Source organism: Oncorhynchus gorbuscha, linkage group LG16 (genome assembly GCF_021184085.1).
Source record: "Oncorhynchus gorbuscha isolate QuinsamMale2020 ecotype Even-year linkage group LG16, OgorEven_v1.0, whole genome shotgun sequence".
NCBI lineage: Eukaryota > Metazoa > Chordata > Actinopteri > Salmoniformes > Salmonidae > Oncorhynchus > Oncorhynchus gorbuscha.
Window position 1 is genome coordinate 47,168,204 of NC_060188.1, and position 21,999 is coordinate 47,190,202.

Here is a 21,999-nt window from a genome sequence, read left to right on the forward strand (position 1 = left end):
GTTGAAGACTGGATGCGGCCCATGAGGCAAAATAAATTGGCACCCCTGCTCTACACCCACCCATTTATTGTTCTTGACATCATAGGGGATCAAAGTCTGCCTCATACACTCCCCTGTTTTCCTGATTCCCAATAATGCCCTGGGGTCCTGAAAGATTAAGCTGCCTGGCTGACACCAGAACACCAGAATGCATATATTGTAGACACATAGAGTACATGAGCTCAGGAAGAGTAGCTGCTGCTTTTGCAACAGCTAATGGGGATCCTAATAAAATACCCAATAGTTCACACTATCTCAAGACACATTGATGGACTCTGACACCAAACACGCATAAATACATGTACTGTAGACACATAATGTACATACTTATTATGTGCACACACACACACACACACACACACACACACACACACACACACACACACACACACACACACACACACACACACACACACACACACACACACACACACACACACACACACACACACACACACACACACACACCCTCCAGGTACATTGGCAGACCCCAACACCACACTCACATGCACACTGAAACATCACCATTCCAGCCCCTCTCCTTCTTTTTCACCCATGCTGTGAAATCTGGGGATTTGCTTTCCTTCAATTTGTCCCAGCTTCCAGCCCTCACTGACAATGCCCTGCAGAGGCACAGGTGCTTCATGGTGTAGGAAGAGGAGTGATTAGTGAGGAGCTAAAGCACTGCTCCAATCAGCCGGTAGCCTACTCCATCAGATGGCAAGAACTCTGTCCCTGCTGCAGTATGCACTTGGCAGTCTCTCAGTCTCTACCAGTCTGTCCCTAATACTCTCCAGCTCTATCATTGACATGTTTTATGAGTGTGGATGTGGGTATGTTTCCCTACTTCTATCACACCTGACTACTGCTGTCTACAGAGCATCATGCAAATCCTATTTAGCGTCTCTATAGAACGTAGCGAGAGCAGGGTAGAAATGGACTTTGCATATCTCTATCTCCATCTTTCATTTTCTCTCGCTCTCTCGCTCTTTCTCTCTCTGTAGGTTGTTTTGGCCTCAAGTCACATAATCAGTGGTGTAAAGTACTCAGTAGTGATTTTATCATGTACATCTTGTTGGGGCAAACCCTAAAATGAATTTGTAGCCACAACACAGCACTTAAACAATACATTAATTGCACTATAACGGTGACTAACAGTGCCCACAAACTGTTAGGACCTATATAAAGCTGTCCCAACAGCAGAGCTTTCTTTTCAGCACCATGGAGTGAATCCTTACCACTGCTACACCTGGCAATCAGCAGAGCCTTGTCTGGCAGCAAAACAGTTCATTCAGCCTCATTTACTGCCTTTAAAAAAAACAGCTGATATGGCTGACTTGCTTAAACAAATGTGGTTTCTACTGACAATTGAGATGTACAAACTATGGCATAAGGTGACAACGAACGGATAAGAGGCCATCCTTAATTTTGATTAAGACATTAATAAGCGAGCTCGGACAGACAGTCATTATAACTATTTGTTCAGCGCTTTTGAAATGTACAGTGATAGAATTCTGATCATGGACCGTTTTTTGGGTATTCTCCCTGTACACCTAGTCAAAACCTTTGGATAAATTAAAGGGGCATATAAGCAGACAATGAAAGCTCTTGCAATATTTGATTACATTTCTCTAAAACATGTGCACCACCAAGTCAGAACAGTAGGTTAACTTATGAGTGGGAAAGGGACCAAATTATTAGGCACATGGGCTACTAACAGCTTACTACACAACAGACACGTACTATTACTTTCTTAGCTAGAGTATACATATCTCCCTGGCATATTACATCATTTATGCGGAAGCATACAATACATTTTTGGACTCGCCTTGATGTTCTGTGGCGCGGTCGTCCTTGTGGGCAAACTTTGTCATCAAAGTTGAGCCTTCTTGAATGGGCACTTCTAATGTAACTCTATGGCAGCACCCAAGGGGCTTGAATTTTTGAGCTCGCTCAGTGTTCTGTCACTCATGGGGACACTACATCACCGCACTACGTCACTGCAAAATCTAAGACACCATGTATGTATGTGGCTTTGTTAACTCAAAGGTTTTGACATTGTTTGCAAACTGATATGTGACACTATTAATGCCAAAATAACATGCAAAACGGGCTCTGCCCTGAATGACAGGTCACCACTGAAAGTATTTAAGTAAAAATTATTTGACGTTCTACTTAACCCTTTGGCGCGAACCAACAGATGTCATCATTCTACAGTGGTCATTAGAACGCTTATTTAGAATGTACAGTTTCAATTGATGCAACAGGCAGCGTTTGAGCTGGCAACACTGTTTTTTTTTTCACAGAAACATTTTGCCCAAACACATTCCTTGCAACGTTATGTCCTGAATGTAACCAGTTTATTTTGGGATGCGATGTTCAGACATTCACAGAATTGGTGAAAGCATAACACAATCATCCGAATCGGAAGATGTAGGCTACAGTCCATTAGTCCTAGCGCTGAGGAAATGACTAACAGGAGTGGTTATATTTATCGAACTCTCGGCTGACAGAAACCATAATATGAATTAGCTAATAGAAATGACTATTTCCAGTTCATCACATCATGGGTGAGCTCACCATTGATCGAAATAATTGAGTAAAACACTTTCTAAAAATCGAAAGTGATCCGAGGATGGGTAGTTTGTGCGCGCCACCATGATTGTTTTTTTCGGGTCAACCAAAGATAAGAAGAGGAGACGATGAGTTTGGTCTGTTTTCAGTATTCATGTTGAAGGGGGTGTGTCGTCTACCATCATTCACTTATGGAAGTTTACACGAAAGATTGGTGAACCATCCCTCACCTTATTTTGTTATAACATCTTTGGTCTGACAGACACCCAGAATGCATTGTATAACGTTAACAAACATGATGCCACACATAGCTGGTAAATAGCTTAGCATTAGCTCATCGTAGTATTTTGGTATTTTATTAGGATCACCATTAGCTGTTGCAAAAGCAGCATCTACGCTTCCTGGGGTCCACAAAAAACATGAAACATAGATGAAGTCGGAAGTTTACATACACTTCGGTTGGAGTCATTAAACTTGTTTTTCAACCTCCTGTTAACAAACTATAGTTTTGGCAAGTCGGTTCGGACATCTACTTTGTGCATGAGACAAGGAATTTTTTCAACAAGTGTTTAGACAGATTATTTCACTTATAATTTACTGTATCACAATTCCATTGTGTCAGAAGTTTACATACACAAGTTAACTGTGCCTTTCCAGAAAATGTCATGACTTTAGAAACTTCTGATAGGCTTATTGACATCATTTAAGCCAATTGGAGGTGTACCTGTGTATGTATTTCAAGGCCTACCTTCAAACTCTGTGCCTCTTTGCTTGACATCATGAGAAAATCAAAATCAATCAGCCAAGATGTCAGATAAAAAATTGTAGACCTCCACAAGTCTGGTTCATCCTTGGGAGCAATTTCCAAATGCCTGAGGGTACCACTTTCATCTGTACAAACAATAGTATGCAAGTATAAACACCATGGGACCAACCAGCCCTCATACCACTCAGGAAGGAGACGTGTTCTGGTGCGAAAAGTGCAAATCAATCCCAGAACAGCAGCAAAGGACCTTGTGAAAATGCTGGAGGAAACGGGTACTAAAGTATCTATATCCACAGTAAAAGAAGTCCTATATTGACATAACCTGAAGGCCGCTCAGCAAGGAAGAAGCCACTACTCCAAAACCATAAAAAAGCCAGACTATGGTTTGCAACTGCACATGGGGATAGATGGCATCGTGAGGTAGGGAAATTATGTGGATATATTGAAGCAACATCTCAAGACATCAGTCAGGATGTTAAAGCTTGGTCGCAAATTGGTCTTCCAAATGGACAATGACCCCAAGCATACTTCCAAAGTTGTGGCAAAATGGCTTAAGGACAAAAAGGTCAAGGTATTGGAGTGGCCATCACAAAGCCCTGACCTCAATCCTATAGAAAATTTGTTGGCAGAACTGAAAAAGTGTGTGCGAGCAAGGAGGCCTTACAATCCTGACTCCGTTACACCAGCTCTGTCAGGAGGAATGGGCCAAAATTATCCCAACTTATTGTGGGAAGCTTGTGGAAGGCTACCTGAAATGTTTGATCCAAGTAAAACAATTTAAAGGCAATGCTACCAAATACTAATTGAGTGTATGTAAACTTCTGACCCCCTGGGAATGTGATGAAAGAAATAAAAGCTAAAATATATCATTCTCTCTACTATTATTCTGACATTTCACATTCTTAAAATAAAGTGGTAATCCTAACTGACCTAAAAAGGGGATTTATACTAGGATTAAACATCAGGAATTGTGAAAAACTGAGTTTAAATGGATTTGGCTAAGGTGTATGTAAACTTCTGACTTCAACAGTACATTGGGCAGCATCCTCTAAGGTCCAGGGTTGAATAACCCGGTGGTAGTCGGCTAGTGGTAACTATTTAACAGTCTGATGGCCTTGAGGTGGAAGCTGTTTTTCAGTTTCTCTGTCCCAGCTTTGGTGCACCTGTATCGAACTCGCCTTCTGGATGATAGCGAGGTAAAAGGACAGTGACTCGGGTGGTTGTTGTCCTTGAGGATGCTCTAGGTGTCCAGGAGGGCAGGCAGTGTGCCCCCGGTGATGCGTTGAGCAGAACGCACCACCCTCTAGAGAGCCCTGTAGATGCAGGCAGTGCAGTTGCCATACTATCTGGACAGGATGCTCTCAAGGGTGCATCTGTAAACATTTGTGAGATCTTCGGGGCCAAGGGAAATTTATTCAGCCCCCTAAGGTAGAAGACGCCCTGTTGCGCCTTCACCACACTGTCTGTGTGCGTGGACCATTTCAGAATGTCAGTGATGTGTACGCCGAGGAATTAGAAGCTATTCATTTTGGATGTTGACATTGATGAAGGGGTTTTTTCCTGGCACCACTCCGCCAGGGCCCTCACCTCCTCCCTGTAGGGCTGTCTCGTCATTGTTGGTAATCAGGCCTACTACAGTTGTCTATGATTGAGTTGGAGGCATGTGTGGCTCGCAGTCATGGGTGAACAGGTAGAACAGGAGGGGACTGAGCATGCACCCTTGTAGGGTCCTTGTTTTGAGGATCACCGTAGTGGAGGTGTTATCTACCTTCACCACCTGGGGGCAGCCCGCACGGAAGTCCAGGAACCAGTTGCACAGGGCGGGGTTCAGACCCAGGGCCCTGGCCGTCATGATGAGCTTGGACGGTAGTATGGTGTTGAATGGTGAGCTATAGTCACTGAACATCATTCTTACATAGGTAGTCCTCTTGTCCCGATGGGATAGTGCAGTGTGATGGAGACTGCATCGTCTGTGGATCTATTGGGGCGGTATGCAAATTGAAGTGGGTCTAGGCTGTCAGGTAAAGTGGAGGTGATATGATCCTTAACTTGTCTCTCAAAGCACTTCATGATGACAGAAGTGAGTGCTACAGGGTGATAGTCATTTAGTTCAGTTACCTTTGCTTTCTTGGGTACAGGAACAATGGTGGACATATTGAAGCAAGCAGACTGGGATAGGGAGAGATTGAATGCAGGGAAACTAAAATCCTTTTTAACCTACACTACCGGTGAAAGGTTTAAGAACACCAACTCATTTATGGGTTTTCTTTATTTTTACTATTTTCTACATTGTAGAATAATAGTGAAGATATTAGAACTAATTATATTTGAGATTTTTCAAATAGCCACCCTTTGCCTTGATGACTGCTTTGCACACTCTTGACTTTCTCTCAACCAGCTTCAGGATGTAGTCACCTGTAATGGATTTGAATTAACAGGTGTGCCTTCTTAAAAGTTAAATTGTGGAATTTCTTTCCTTAATGTGTTTGAGCCAATCAGTTGTGTTGTGAAAATGTAGGGGCTATACAGAAGATAGCCCTATTTGGTAAAAGACCAAGTCCATATTGTGGCAAGAACGGCTCAAATAAGCAAAGAGAAATGACAGTCCATCGTTATTTAAAGACAGTCAATACGGTCAATACGGAAAATCAGTCAATACGGAAAAATACAATAACTTTGATCTTGAAGTGCAGTCGCAAATGCCATCAAGCGCTATGATGAATCTGGCTCTCATGAGGGCCACCACAGGAAAGGAAGAACCAAAGTTACCTCTGCTGCAGAGGATATGTTCATTAGAGTAAACAGCCTCAGAAATTGCAGCCCAAATAAAATGCTTCTCAGAGTAACAGACTCATCTCAACATCAACTGTTCAGAGACTGTGTGAATCAGGCCTTCATGGATTGAATTGATGCAAAGAAACCACTACTAAAAGAAACCAATACTAAAAAGAGACTTGCTTGGGCCAAGAAATACGAGCAATGGACATTAGACCGGTGGAAATCTGTCCTTTGGTCTGATGAGTCTAAATTGGAGATGTTTGGTTCCAACTGCTGTGTCTTTGTGAGACGAGGTGTGGGTGAACGGATGATCTCCACATGTATATTTCCCACTCTGAAGCATAGAGGAGGTGTTATGGTATTGGGGTGCTTTGCTGGTGACACTGTCTGCGATTTGTTTAGAATTCAAGGCACACTTAACCAGCATGGCTACCACTGCATTCTGCAACAATATGCCATTCCATCTGGTTTGGGCTTCGTGGGACTATAATTTGTTTTTCCACAGGACAATGACCCAACACACCTCCAGGCTGTGTAAGGGCTACCAAGAAGGAGAGTGATGGAGTGCTATTGTAATGTCGCCATTCTGTTTGTTTATGTTGTCTGTAAGACAATGATTTACACTCTTGTACTTTGTATGCCCAGACATACTGTCTGTCATTAATGCAAGATTTAAACAGTCCTAAATTCAAATCAGACACCCCAGTGGTATTAGCGTTATTATTGCCTCCAATCATACAGTGTCACATCTTGATTTCCATGGTTTCATCCCCTTTTAGCCTCAGTTGCTCATTTGATTTGCAGCGCAGGTCGGTACAATAGCTGTTTCTGTCGCAGAATCGTTTCCTGCCTTTGATAATGCCACCGACCTCAGGAGTGGACCAAAGGATTCTGGGTCAGGTATAATCTTGCTCTGCCGTGCACCGTGGCTACTCAAATCCAACATGGCCTTTCTCTCTTTGAGCCTTTATGGCTTTGACATTTTACGATTTGTTTTAAGGCCGCCGGCATGTCCATCTGTGCTTCCTGTGATCCGTTTGCCACCAACAACAACAAGTGACCCTATTTTTCTATTTTTCTCTTGCCCTCCTCTCACCATGGAGATAACTGGCTTGTAATTACTCCCTGATTCTGTTGGACACAATGGAAGTATGATTATGGTAATGGTGGTGTGTACGGTTAGGCCCGTTGAAGAGGCCCATTGACACAATACCCACAGCCTTAATTAAGACTTTCTTCATTTTTATTAAGTAGTTTCGCCTTGATTACAACTCAAAGGCCCCAATGTGGCCGCTGCTGAACAATGGCAAGTGGCCATTGTATCGACAACGTAATGAAGCGCTTCGTCTGTTGCTGTTTTCGGTGGAAAGGAGAGGAGTGCTCATTTGCTCTCTAAAGACGTGTCTTAAAGGTCCTGAAAATTCTGGAAGTAGTTTTTGTTTCATTGTTAACTACCAGGAAGTTTGAAAAGACTGGCTGTGTGGGAAGGGAGCATATATTAATGAGCTCTCCTTGACTGACAGCTCTATGAAAAGCCTATGTCAAACAATTTGGATGCAGTGTTGCAGTAAAATCATCTCAAGTAAATTTGGTGATATACATAGAAATCACATCGATGATATCATTTTTTATATATATATATATAAATCCCCCGTTTAGCATGTCGATTGGGATGCAGTTCACAGCAGCACTGAGATGAATAGGGTAATTATATTATTATATTTACTGACACCACAAACTTGCAGGGGGGCGGTTACAAGGTGTTACTTATTTAAATTAGCTAAGAGAATGTCATGTTACTATTGGTGTATTAAAATAACAGTTGAGGTCACCTTGTCTACTTAATAATTAATCCAAGTGTTTGTCATGGGGGAGGGGACCGGTAAAAAATGTCATACTTTGGTCATCATTCCTTGTTCTGGTTTCCTTCAAATATTACCCAATTTCATGAAAAACATGATTTGGACTGTTCATGACCTTTAATGCGCTTCCAAATGTAAGTAAACTTTGAGAAGCCTTGATCTGTGTATCACTGGGAAATGCGTGGGGAAGGGAATTAATCTGGCACGCACCCAAAAGCGCTTAATGAAGCATTCGGCTCATCGGGTAAGAGTAACACACCAGCAGAATTAGGCAGCCAGTGCCATCTCACCTCTCTTTCTCTCGCTCACATACATCCCTCTATCGACAGCCACTGGAAACCTCTTATATTTTCCAGAGTGCCCTGAACAAAAGAAAGATGAGGCGATTAAAGCTCTCCTTGCCCACTAATACACCCTCAAAGAGCTTTATAATACGTACAATGGGGAGAGAGAAAAAAAACAAAGGTTGAAAGTTCTATGGCCCTGAAAGGGTAGGCTGGCACACTATAACGAATCAAAAAACGGTAGGCCTATATGCTGGCCACCATATATGGAATCAAAGAAAAATGATGTTTAAGATGCGGGAAGACTGCTGCACCGAGCCAGGGCTGCTGCCAGTCGCCGCTGATGAATCAGACTGTGTTCAATTATAATTACTCTTCTTGTCTGGCTCCAGCTCCAAACGGCCTGCTCTTTGTGTTATTGACATTTCCGTTAATTACCCGAGTGTTGCCACCACTCCTCTCTCGATGCCTTGTTGCAACCTCTCTGCGGACATGGATTCGATTAGCCATCTGTAATGTTTTTGACTGGATGTACTTCAAAGATTTGACAGATTTTGCATGCTTATTGTGATTACTGTGGCTTATGGTAGAGAAATTAACATTAAATTATCTGGTGACAGCGAATTGGACATTCCTGCAGTCAGCATGCCAATTGCACGCTCCCTTAAATTTGACACACCTGTGACGTGTTGGGTGACAAAACTATACATTTTAGGGTGGCCTCTTTCCCCAGCTCAAGGCGCACCTGTGTAATGATCATGCTGTTTAATCATTTTCTTGATATGCCACACCTGTCAAGTGGATGGATTATCTTGGCAAAGGAAAAATGCTCAGTAACAGGGAGGTAAACAAATTTGAGCACAAAATTTGAGAGAAATAAGCTTTTTGGGGGATCTTTTACTTCAGCTCATGAAACATGGGACCAACACTTTACATGCTATGTTTATATTTTTGTTCAGTGTAGATAGAAATGTTGTTTTGCCCCAGGATGTTCAAGCCTTTGAGAAGCCAATTCAAAGCTTTGCAATACAAAAACCAAAAGCACCGAGCACTTTTAGTTAAGGAGAGAGAGAGAGAGCTAGCGGGGAGGAGAGTGAAATGGAGAGTGATGAGAGAGGGCAGAAGTAAAGATGTTTAGTCATTGAATAGATGGTAATACATACACTCCTCCTGTATCAGCCAGATACATACAGTTGCATGCCTCCCTGAATTAGCATAATAGTTTTTATTATCTGCCAACTTCTGCTCACTCTCAATTCACTCAGCGAGATTGCTGCTGGGAAAATTCTGGGTATATGTTCCTTTTTAGAGCACAGAAATAATGACACGACATGGCGTAAGGGATTTGATTCCAGTTACGTGCTATGAGGCTACCAAGGGGCAGAAATGAGTTGGTGGGAGTGATGAAACGGTGGTGGAAAGAAAAACTATTTTGCACGGCCACACGCCCCCCCCCCAGCATCTCATACATGTATTAGAGGTTGAAGTTACCGCTCGGGCGCCAATCTTGGTAATCGGAAACAAATCTGGTTTAATCCCTCAGGTGCCTTTCTACGAAGCATAACACACACACTCACTCACTCACGCACTCACGCACTCACTCACTCATTCACTCACACAAACCTCTGTGGCCAAATTTGCTGCAATGTTTATTGAATGAACACACCCTCCAGATGCCAGCGAGAACAACAACACAGGAGGTATGAAGGATTTGGATGTACACACCCCATGCCCAGCAGATCCGACATGACATACACTGAGTGTACTAAACATTAGGGATAGCTTCCTAATATTGAGTTGACAATCCATGTCTCAATTGTCTCATAGGTTAAAGAAGGATTTTTAACCTGTCTCTTCCCCTTTATCTACATTGATTGAAGGGATAAAGGATTATAGCTTTTCTCTGGATCCACCTGGTCAGTCTAAGCCATCTCTGCTCTGATATCTGATTTCTCTCTCGCTCTCGCCCCCCTGCAGCTACGTTGGGCACCCTGGACTTCAGTTTACTGTATGACCAGGAGAACAATGCTCTGCACTGTACCATCAACAAAGCCAAGGTGAGCATCCACAATGCTGTGTTTTGTCCTACAAGGGGAAATTGTTTCCATAGTTTGCTGTAAAACTTTTTTCCTTCTAAATTTACAGCATTATACTGGCACCAGAGTTGCCAACTTAATATTGAATAGATGCTGTAATGTATTCTACAGTATTTTCCTTACTCTAAAACATATTACCGCATCCCTGCTGTAAATTTACAGGGATGCTGTAATGTTTTACAGTAAGGAAAATAGTACTGTGAAATATATTACAACATCTCTACTGTAAAACAAAATTACAGTATTAAGCTGGCAACTCTGGTGCCAGGATAATGCTCTAAATTTACAGCGAAATTCTCCTTGAAATCTAAATCCAAGATGTTTTTATTTTTAATTTTTACATAAAATACATTTATTCAAATTGGTGACAACATGAACAACAAACTAAACAACAAAACTGACAATAGAAGGAAGAACAGTTAGCACGTATGTAACCAAATAAGAGCATCATTACAACACTAATTTAAAGACTATTTTGTGTGCCTATGTGTATGGGGTGTGGGGTGTGGGGGGGGTTGAGAAGCGCTGGCTTCATCTGAGCCACCTTGTCATGTACTTTGTCACATATTCAGGGTTCATCATCTTGGGTTAAAATTGGGATTGGGTGCAATCCTAGATCTATAATCAGGTGCAACTCTATTCTGGGTAAGAGGCGGTGAAATACACAACGGGACAGTTTAGGCAGCAGAGCATCCATTAGATAGAAGTCAGTGGAGCATCAGGAGTTCCTCGTGGGGATCCGTAACAATCCTCCTCAGTTCTGATTTGTCAGCTCTTCTCACCCCTAGGATAAGCATAGAAAAATAAATAATAGAATGAGAGACAGAGACCACGAGGGCTGCTTCTCTGTGGGTAAAAATACAGGGGACAAGGGACATATCAAGCTGATGTTGTTTGTGTGTGTACTTACCTCACTAGTGGTCTTCATTCAATCTCAGTGAGCTCTTGTAAGAATGGGGCAATGTAGGGGTTGAGAAGCACTGGCTTCCTCTGGGCCACCTTGTCATGCACGTTGTCACATCTTCAGGGTTCATCATCTTGGGTTGATTTGAACCAGGAATCTGTACAGCCATTTATCCAATATAGTTTGTGAAATAATTTGAGGAATTGAAGAAATACAAATACAACTGCTAGATACACCTACTTCAAATTCAAACTAACTAATGAAACATTACTATAGCCTACACAATCGCACAGATTATTTTTCCAGACTCACAACATTTCTATATCTTTCTGTGACACCAAACGTTTGCACTGCGCTCAGTTCATTCTCTATGGCACTCAAAGGCTGCGGTTTAGCCTACCGAAAATCCTATCGTAACAATTATTATCTGGGTGATTTTTCTTCTAGGTTGCAAAGCAAGATATTTACAAGAGACTTAGAGCAGACCGAAATAGCTTGTGTCAACTTGGTCTAGCTAACTAACTAGATAGGTTAGTTTAGCTAAGCAAACATGCAGTAATTCAACGTTGGCAAGCAATAAGTAAGGGATGATCAACGAGGGGCTATGCATTCTATGGAAAATACTGAATGACGTATCTCAATACGAGTCAGGAAGCAGGTGCAGAAGGTGAGTTTAATAACGAAGCAATGCAGATGAACAAGACATAAGAAGCGTACAGAACGTAAGAGAAAACAATTACTACTTAGTGACTGCTATCATCTGCTATCATCTATCAGCTAAATAAAGGGGGAGTAATCAAAGAGATCATGATGACCAGGTGTCAGTAATGACGGGGAGCAGCTGTGCTTAATGAGTGTTGTCAGGCCCGGTGGTTAGTACACCGGAGACGTCGAACGCTGTAGAGAGGGGAGTACCCCCCCCCCCCCGGAGCGGGCCGGTACAGACAGTGGAGATGGAAATCCCAGATGATGGGAATCCAGGAGGGACCTAACGGCATCGCCTGGGGTCCACTCGATGTCCAGGGGGAGATGGAGGGATGTCGCCGGGGACGGCATCTGCCAGGCGACCTGGAACCACCGGCTTGAGGAAGGAGACATGAAAGGATGGTGAGAATCGGTAGTTGGAGGGGAGTTGTAGACGATAGGTTACCTCATTGACCCTTCGGAGGACCTTGAAGGCCTGGGGACTCAGCTTCCGACAGGGAAGGCAGAGTGGGAGACTCCTGGTGGAGAGCTAGATACGATCACCAGGCTGGAACACGGAAGCCTCACTGCGGTGGTGGTCCGCCTGATCCTTCTGATGGCGGATGGTGCGCTGGAACCTCACGTGGGTGGTGTTCCACACCTCCTCTGGGTTTCGGAACCACTCGTCCACCGCAGGGGCCTCGGTCTGGCTCGGAGTCCACAGAGTCAGTGCCGGTTTGTATTCCAGGATGCACTCGAAGAAGTCAGTCGAAGGGCTGAGGCCGGTACCCAGATGTGAGGCTGACCATGGACCCCAGCTTCTCCATAAAGGCTCTCCCTACAGCAACGTGAATTGGGGACTACGGTCGGAAACGATGTCCTAAGAAGGGCCATAGTGCCGGAAGACATGGTGGAATTGTGCCTCAGCGATCTGGAGAGCGGAAGATAGCCCAGAGAGAGGGCTAAAATAGCAGGATTTAGAGAATCTGTCAACAACCATAATATTTGTAAAAACATCAGAAAGGGGAGATCAGTTATGAAGTCTATGGACAGATGTGACCAAGGCCGCTAAGGCACTGGAAGGGGGAGGAGTTTCCCTGCTGGAGCGTGCCAGGGAGATTTGGTTTGGGCACATTAGGAGCAGGAGCTGAGATAGCGGGCGATGTCCTGTGCCAAGGTGGGCCACCAGTACTTATCGGAGAGCGATTGCATAGTGCAGGGGATACCTGGGTGTCCAGCGATGCCTTAACTCCATTGGGACGTAGATGCGCTCCGGAGGGCAGGTAGCAGGCGCTGGTTCCCTCTCCAGAGCCTGTTGGATGTCCATGTCTATGTCCCAGAGCACGGGAGCAAAGATATCAGATGGTAGAATGATAGGAGCACTCTGGATCGGAACCTCTTCCAAATTGTGGATATGGGACAGTGCATCAGCTTTGATGTTATTAGATCCTGGGCGATATGACAGGGTGATGTGGAATCTGGTGAAGTAAAGTGCCCACCTTGCTTGCCGTGTGTTCAGCCGCCTCGCTGTTCATATGTACTCCAGGTTCTGTTTGTCGGTGAGGATGAGGAATTGCTCCTTGGCAGTGAAGTTGGCACTGGGAGGAGGGCGCCAATGAGCAGGCGCCAAGGAGCTCCTGGTCGTCAAAGTCATAGTTCCTCTCTGCAGGAGACATTTATTTTAGAAGTATGCGCATCAAAACAATTTCTGTGGGTTACCTTGGCGTTGGGACAGGATGGTTACCACGCCCACCTCTGAGGCATCCACCTCCACCACCAAGAGCAGCATAGGAGCTGGGTGTCTCAGCAGTGGTGCGGAGCTCTGGTGGTCTCTCCAAGACCTCAACCTGATGGAACTGGCACTTATCCGCTTTAACGTAATGGTGGTTCTCCAGGAGACGCCTCGGGACTACTAGGAAGTGAGCGATGTGATCTTCCAAGGTGGCCGAGTAGACCAAGATTTCATTGATATACATGACCACCTGGTGCCTAATCATGTCCTGGAACACCTCATTCACGAATGCCTGAAACACTGACGGAACATTGGATTTTCCTTAAGGCATCACCAAGTACTTCTGGTGCCCAGACGTCGTGCTGAAGGCCATTTTCCACTCATCCCCCTCTCGGATGCGTATAAGATTGTAGTTACTTCGCCGCTCCAGCTTCGTAAATAACCAGGCCCCTCTGAGCTGTTCGATGTTGGCCTGTACCAACGGAAGAGGGTAACGATAGTTAGAGGTAATAGAATGAGACCTCTGTAATCGATGCCACCCATCCATCCGAAAGGTGAGGGAGTACACTGCAGCAGTCTGGGCACCCTGCTGGAGTTGGAGTTAGTTGCTCTCCTCCCTCTCTGCCGTCGGGAGGATGGTCGAAGACCGCCCTGAACAGAGCCATGAACCTCCCATAGGAACCCAGCTCCTCCTATGTCCTCTCTCCCAGATGGCCGTAGCCCACTCCAACGCCCGCCTGGTCAACAGGGAAAGACTGTGGCATCCTTGGACCTCTCGGTGGTGGGGGCTGCTGTCTGATTGGCAAAATAGAGGGAGCGCAATGGGGCTCTATAAGATCTGGTAAGGAAATAACATGACAAACACATATGTTACACCTGCAATTTGAAACAATACAAGGGGCTTAAAGTATCCAGCTTTAATTTGGAGATCTGAAATTCAACTACTGGATTAGGCCTACCTTTAAAAATATGACATTTCTTCAATTTAATGCTTGAAAAGTCCTTGTAATTATTGTAGCCAATTTCTACGTTTTCCTACTCCCTTTATAATTATCTGTGATACATTTTTTTAAATCAGTTTTTGCTTCAATTGAAGAGTGTTGCTCTACTCTGTTGCGGTAAAACCACTTGTGGTTATTATGAGGAAGACAACATCTAATGCTGGCTTCAAATTGGCTTTCATTTACATTACATTTACATTTAAGTCATTTAGCAGACGCTCTTATCCAGAGCGACTTACAAATTGGTGCATTCACCTTATGACATCCAGTGGAACAACCACTTTACAATAGTGCATCTAAATATTTTAAGGGGGGAGGGGGGTGAGAAGGATTACTTTATCCTATCCTAGGTATTCCTTAAAGAGGTGGGGTTTCAGGTGTCTCCGGAAGGTGGTGATTGACTCCGCTGTCCTGGCGTCGTGAGGGAGTTTGTTCCACCATTGGGGAGCCAGAGCAGCGAACAGTTTTGACTGAGCTGAGCGGGAACTGTACTTCCTCAGTGGTAGGGAGGCGAGCAGGCCAGAGGTGGATGAACGCAGTGCCCTTATTTGGGTGTAGGGCCTGATCAGAGCCTGGAGGTACTGAGGTGCCGTTCCCCTCACAGCTCCGTAGGCAAGCACCATGGTCTTGTAGCGGATGCGAGCTTCAACTGGAAGCCAGTGGAGAGAGCGGAGGAGCGGGGTGACGTGAGAGAACTTGGGAAGGTTGAACACTAGACGGGCTGCGGCGTTCTGGATGAGTTGTAGGGGTTTAATGGCACAGGCAGGGAGCCCAGCCAACAGCGAGTTGCAGTAATCCAGACGGGAGATGACAAGTGCCTGGATTAGGACCTGCGCCGCTTCCTGTGTGAGGCAGGGTCGTACTCTGCGGATGTTGTAGAGCATGAACCTACAGGAACGGGCCACCGCCTTGATGTTAGTTGAGAACAACAGTTTGTTGTCCAGGATCACGCCAAGGTTCTTAGCGCTCTGGGAGGAGGACACAATGGAGTTGTCAACCGTGATGGCGAGATCATGGAACGGGCAGTCCTTCCCCGGGAGGAAGAGCAGCTCCGTCTTGCCGAAGTTCAGCTTGAGGTGGTGATCCGTCATCCACACTGATATGTCTGCCAGACATGCAGAGATGCGATTCGCCACCTGGTCATCAGAAGGGGGAAAGGAGAAGATTAATTGTGTGTCGTCTGCATAGCAATGATAGGAGAGACCATGTGAGGTTATGACAGAGCCAAGTGACTTGGTGTATAGTGAGAATAGGAGAGGGCCTAGAACAGAGCCCTGGGGGACACCAGTGGTGAGAGCGCGTGGTGAGGAGACAGATTCTCGCCACGCCACCTGGTAGGAGCGACCTGTCAGGTAGGACGCAATCCAAGCGTGGGCCGCGCCGGAGATGCCCAACTCGGAGAGGGTGGAGAGGAGGATCTGATGGTTCACAGTATCGAAGGCAGCCGATAGGTCTAGAAGGATGAGAGCAGAGGAGAGAGAGTTAGCTTTAGCGGTGCGGAGCGCCTCCGTGATACAGAGAAGAGCAGTCTCAGTTGAATGACTAGTCTTGAAACCTGACTGATTTGGATCAAGAAGGTCATTCTGAGAGATATAGCGGGAGAGCTGACCAAGGACGGCACGTTCAAGAGTTTTGGAGAGAAAAGAAAGAAGGGATACTGGTCTGTAGTTGTTGACATCGGAGGGATCGAGTGTAGGTTTTTTCAGAAGGGGTGCAACTCTCGCTCTCTTGAAGACGGAAGGGACGTAGCCAGCGGTCAGGGATAAGTTGATGAGCGAGGTGAGGTAAGGGAGAAGGTCTCCGGAAATGGTCTGGAGAAGAGAGGAGGGGATAGGGTCGAGCGGGCAGGTTGTTGGGCGGCCGGCCGTCACAAGACGCGAGATTTCATCTGGAGAGAGAGGGAGAAAGAGGTCAGAGCACAGGGTAGGGCAGTGTGAGCAGAACCAGCGGTGTTGTTTGACTTAGCAAACGAGGATCGGATGTCGTCGATCTTCTTTTCAAAATGGTTGACGAAGTCATCTGCAGAGAGGGAGGAGGGGGGAGGGGAGGAGGATTCAGGAGGGAGGAGAATGTGGCAAAGAGCTTCCTAGGGTTAGAGGCAGATGCTTGGAATTTAGAGTGGTAGAAAGTGGCTTTAGCAGCAGAGACAGAGGAGGAAAATGTAGAGAGGAGGGAGTGAAAGGATGCCAGGTCCGCAGGGAGGCGAGTTTTCCTCCATTTCCGCTCGGCCTTCCGGAGCCCTGTTCTGTGAGCTCGCATTGAGTCGTCAAGCCACGGAGCGGGAGGGGAGGACCGAGCCGGCCTGGAAGATAGGGGACATAGAGAGTCAAAGGATGCAGAAAGGGAGGAGAGGAGGGTTGAGGAGGCAGAATCAGGAGATAGGTTGGAGAAGGTTTGAGCAGAGGGAAGAGATGATAGGATGGAAGAGGAGAGAGTAGCGGGGGAGAGAGAGCGAAGGTTGGGACGGCGCGATACCATCCGAGTAGGGGCAGTGTGGGAAGTGTTGGATGAGAGCGAGAGGGAAAAGGATACAAGGTAGTGGTCGGAGACTTGGAGGGGAGTTGCAATGAGGTTAGTGGAAGAACAGCATCTAGTAAAGATGAGGTCGAGCGTATTGCCTGCCTTGTGAGTAGGGGGGAAGGTGAGAGGGTGAGGTCAAAAGAGGAGAGGAGTGGAAAGAAGGAGGCAGAGAGGAATGAGTCAAAGGTAGACGTGGGGAGGTTAAAGTCGCCCAGAACTGTGAGAGGTGAGCCGTCCTCAGGAAAGGAGCTTATCAAGGCATCAAGCTCATTGATGAACTCTCCGAGGGGACCTGGAGGGCGATAAATGATAAGGATGTTAAGCTTGAAAGGGCTGGTAACTGTGACAGCATGAAATTCAAAGGAGGCGATAGACAGATGGGTAAGGGGAGAATGAGAGAATGACCACATGGGAGAGATAAGGATCCCTATGCCACCACCCCGCTGACCAGAAGCTCTCGGGGTGTGCGAGAACACGTGGGCGGACGAAGAGAGAGCAGTAGGAGTAGCAGTGTTATCTGTGGTGATCCATGTTTCTGTCAGTGCCAAGAAGTCGAGGGACTGGAGGGAGGCATAGGCTGAGATGAACTCTGCCTTGTTGGCTGCAGATCGGCAGTTCCAGAGGCTACCGGAGACCTGGAACTCCACGTGGGTCGTGCGCGCTGGGACCACCAGATTAGGGTGGCAGCGGCCACGCGGTGTGGAGCGTTTGTATGGTCTGTGCAGAGAGGAGAGAACAGGGATAGACAGACACATAGTTGACAGGCTACAGAAGAGGCTACGCTAATGCAAGGAGATTGGAATGACAAGTGGACTACACGTCTCGAATGTTCAGAAAGTTAAGCTTACGTAGCAAGAATCTTATTGACTAAAATTATTAAAAATGATACAGTACTGCTGAAGTAGGCTAGCTGGCAGTGGCTGCGTTGTTGACTTTGTAGGCTAGCTGACAGTGGCTGCGTTGTTGACACTACACTAATCAAGTCGTTCCGTTGAGTGTAGTAGTTTCTACAGTGCTGCTATTCGGGGGCTAGCTGGCTAGCTAGCAGTGTTGATTACGTTACGTTGCGTTAAAAGAACGACAATAGCTGGCTAGCTAACCTAGAAAATCGCTCTAGACTACACAATTATCTTTGATACACAGACGGCTATGTAGCTAGCTATGTAGCTAGCTACGATCAAACAAATCAAACCGTTGTGCTGTAATGAAATGAAATGAAAAATGTGATACTACCTGTGGAGCGAAGCGGAATGCGACCGGGTTGTTGAGTGCGGAAGTTCTATTCAGTAGACGTTGGCTAGCTGTTGGCTAGCTAGCAGTGTCTGCTATGTTAAGGACGACAAATAGCTGGCTAGCTAACTTCGGTAAATTAAGATAATCACTCTAAGACTACACGCTCTAAACTACACAATTATCTTGGATACGAAGACAGCAAAGACAACTATGTAGCTAGCTAACACTACACTAATCAAGTCGTTCAGTTGAGTGTAATAGTTTCTACAGTGCTGCTATTCGGTAGACGGTGGACGTTTGCTAGCTGGCTAGCTGCTGGGCAGATAGCAGTGTAGACTACGTTAGGACGACGAAATACGAAGTTGCAATAGAAGTGCTGACTGTTTCACTTTGTTGTCCTCTTTCTTTTCCTTTTTCTTCTGTCCTTCTTTTGTCCTTATTTTGTCTTCCTTTCTTCTGTTAACTAGATATTTTTTGTTGTTATTCTTTGCTTTCCATACACATTCTTCCAATACAAAAGGAACCTGGTTTTTATTTGCGTTCTCATTATAAAACAGTGATGGTGAGATTCAAATAGTGAGATTAATGCTACCCCTATTCATAGATGTATTATGTGTGCCACACAGGCTATTGAAAAATCACCAAGCATCCAATTCATTTCATCAGACAAGTCCACATTATTCTCACATATATTAGAATGTAATAATCATTTGAATATCAATGCATTGGCAAGGCCTAAATAATGAATTATTCTTAAATTGGTATTGGCCTTTTTTTCTTCTTTTTGCATACTTAGTGGGGGGGGCTATATGTACAATTATGTAAATGATACATTTGTACAACTTTGAGGTCCTTGACAATTACAATTAAGTGCTTGAAACAGTCCCTGAAAGGCCTTGTATTTTACTTGCCAGTGTCTGTATGAAGCCTGCTTTTATTTTATCTTTATTTAACTAGGAAAGTCAGTTAAGAACAAATTCTTATTTTCAATAACGGCCTAGGAACAGTGGGTTAACTGCCTTGTTCAGGGGCAGAATGGCAGATTTTTACCTTGTCAGCTCGGGGATTCGATCTTGCAACCTTTCGGTTACTAGTCCAATGGTCTAACCACTAGTCTACCTGTTGCTGAAAAAAGGAAGAATAGTCCCAAGCCTATGTTGTTGTGTAGGTGAAGTTATGGGCCAGTTTTCGTATATTCTTCTAAGTACACATGTGGAACTGCATAAATGTAATACTTGTTTTAAACCATTTTGACACTTTTATCCCAATGTCCTACAATGGCCCCATTATTTATACACTGAACAAAAATATAAACAACATGCAACAATTCATACTATTTTTCTGAGTTCCAGTTCATACAAGGAATTCAGTCAATTGAAATGCATAAACAAGGCCCTAATCTATGGATTTTACATGAGTAAGAATACAGATATGCATCTGTTGGTCACAGATACTTTAAAAAAAGATAGTGACTGGCTTTCTGATCCAGGCCCCTATCTGGTGTGACCGCTATTTGCCTCATACAGCGTGACACATCTCCTTCGCATAGAGTTGATCAGGCTGTTGATTGTGGCCTGTGGAATCATCTGTCCTTGGTTGGAACAATTCACTACCGAGTTCCAAACTGACTCTGGATGCAACATCAGCACAATAACTATTCGTCGGGAGCGTCATGAAATGGGTTTCCATGGTCAAGCAGCGTCGGCTGGAGTGGTGTAAAGCTCGCCGCCATTGGACTCTAGAGCAGTGGAAACGCTTTCTCTGGAGTGATGAATCATGATTCACCATCTGGCAGTCCGGCGGACGAATCTGGATTTGGTGGATGGAAAGGGAAATCTTAACACAATGACATTCTAGACGATGCTGTGCTTCTAACTTTGTGGTGACAGTTTGGGGAAGGCCCTTTTCTGTTTCAGCATGACAATTCCCCCGTGCACAAAGCGAGGTCCATACAGAAATGGTTTGTCGAGATCGGTGTAGAAAACCTGACTGGCCTGCACAGAGCCCTGACCTCAACCCCATCGAACACATTTGAGATGAATTAGAACGCAGACTGCGTGCCAGACCTAACTGCCCAACATCAGTGCCCGACTTCACTAATGCTTTTGTGGCTGAGTGGAAGTAAGTCCTTGAAGCAATGTTCCAACATCTAGTGGACAGCCTTCCCAGAACAGTGGAGGCTGTTATAGCAGCAAAAGGGGGACCAACTCCATATTAATGCTTATGATTTTGGAATGAGATATTCGACGTGCAGTTGTCCACATACTTATGGTCATGTAGTGTAGCTCTTCCATAGGCAGCAGTCAAGTGGGACTCCTCTTGTCATTACACCCCCAATTCCACCACAGTTAGTGCCCTTTCTAGGCCCCTAAACGCTGGCCTATGGCTCTAAGGCCCCTGGTGTTGTAGACATGTACAAGAGTCTCGCATGGAGATCACCAGCAGCTTGTTTTGAATCTACAGTGCATTCAGAAACTATTCAGACACCTTCACTTTTTCCACATTTTGTTACTTTACAGCCTTATTCTAAAATTGATTGATGATGAACATTTGTTATTTAATCTACACACAATACCCCATAATGAAAAAGTGAAAACAGGTTTTCAGAAATGTTTGCAAATTTATGAAAAATAAAAAAACGGATACCTTACATAAGTATTCAGACCCTTTGCTATGAGACTCAAAATGGAACTCAGGTGCATCCTGTTTCCATTGACCATTCTTGATGTTTCTACAACTTGATTGGAGTCCACCTGTGGTAAATTAATTGGATTAGACATGATTTGGAAAGGCACACACCTGTCTATAATGTCCCACAGTTGACAGTGCATGACAAAGCAAAAACCAAGGTATGAGGTTGAAGGAATTGTCCGAAGAGCTCCGAGACAGGATTTTGTTGAGATAAAAGACTTGGGAAGGGTACCAACAAATGTCTGCAGCATTGAAGGTCCCTAAGAACATATGGGCCCCCATCATTCTTTAATGGAAGAAGTTTGTAACCACCAAGCCTCTCTTCCTAGAGCTGAGCAATCGGGGGAAAAGGGCCTTGGTCAGGGAGGTGACCAAGAACCGGTTGGTCATTCTGAGAGAGCTCCAGAGTTCCACTGTGGATATGGGATAAACTTCCATAAGGACAACCATCTCTGCAACACTCCACCAATCAAGCCTTTATGGTAGAGTGGCCAGACGGAAGCCATTCCTCAGTAAAATGCACATGACAGCCCACTTTGAGTTAGCCAAAAGTCACCTAAAGGACTCTTAGACCATGAGAAACAAGATTCTCTGTTCTGATGAAGCCAAGATTAAACTCTTTGGCCTCAATGCCAAGCGTCACGTCTGGAGGAAACCAGGCACCGCTCATCACCTGGCCAATACCATCTCTATGGTGAAGCATGGTGGTGGCTGCATCATGCGGTGGGGATGTTTTTCAGCGGCAGTGACTGGAAGACTTGTCAGGATCGAGGGAAAGATGAACGTAGCAAAGTACAGAGAGATTCTTGGTAAAAACCTGCTCCAGAGCGCTCAG

General features: G+C 45.1%; 1 protein-coding gene across 2 annotated transcripts in view; it reads left to right on the plus strand.

Annotated features, from left to right (window-relative positions):
• The window catches only part of LOC123999706 (double C2-like domain-containing protein beta), a 323,615-nt gene that overhangs the window by 199,705 nt on the left and 101,911 nt on the right, over positions 1-21,999 (plus strand). For both annotated transcript variants that reach the window (XM_046305710.1, XM_046305711.1), the window contains exon 10: positions 10,281-10,360. In XM_046305710.1, the coding sequence (XP_046161666.1) occupies positions 10,281-10,360 (80 nt within the window). The remainder of the gene's footprint in view (positions 1-10,280; positions 10,361-21,999) is intronic.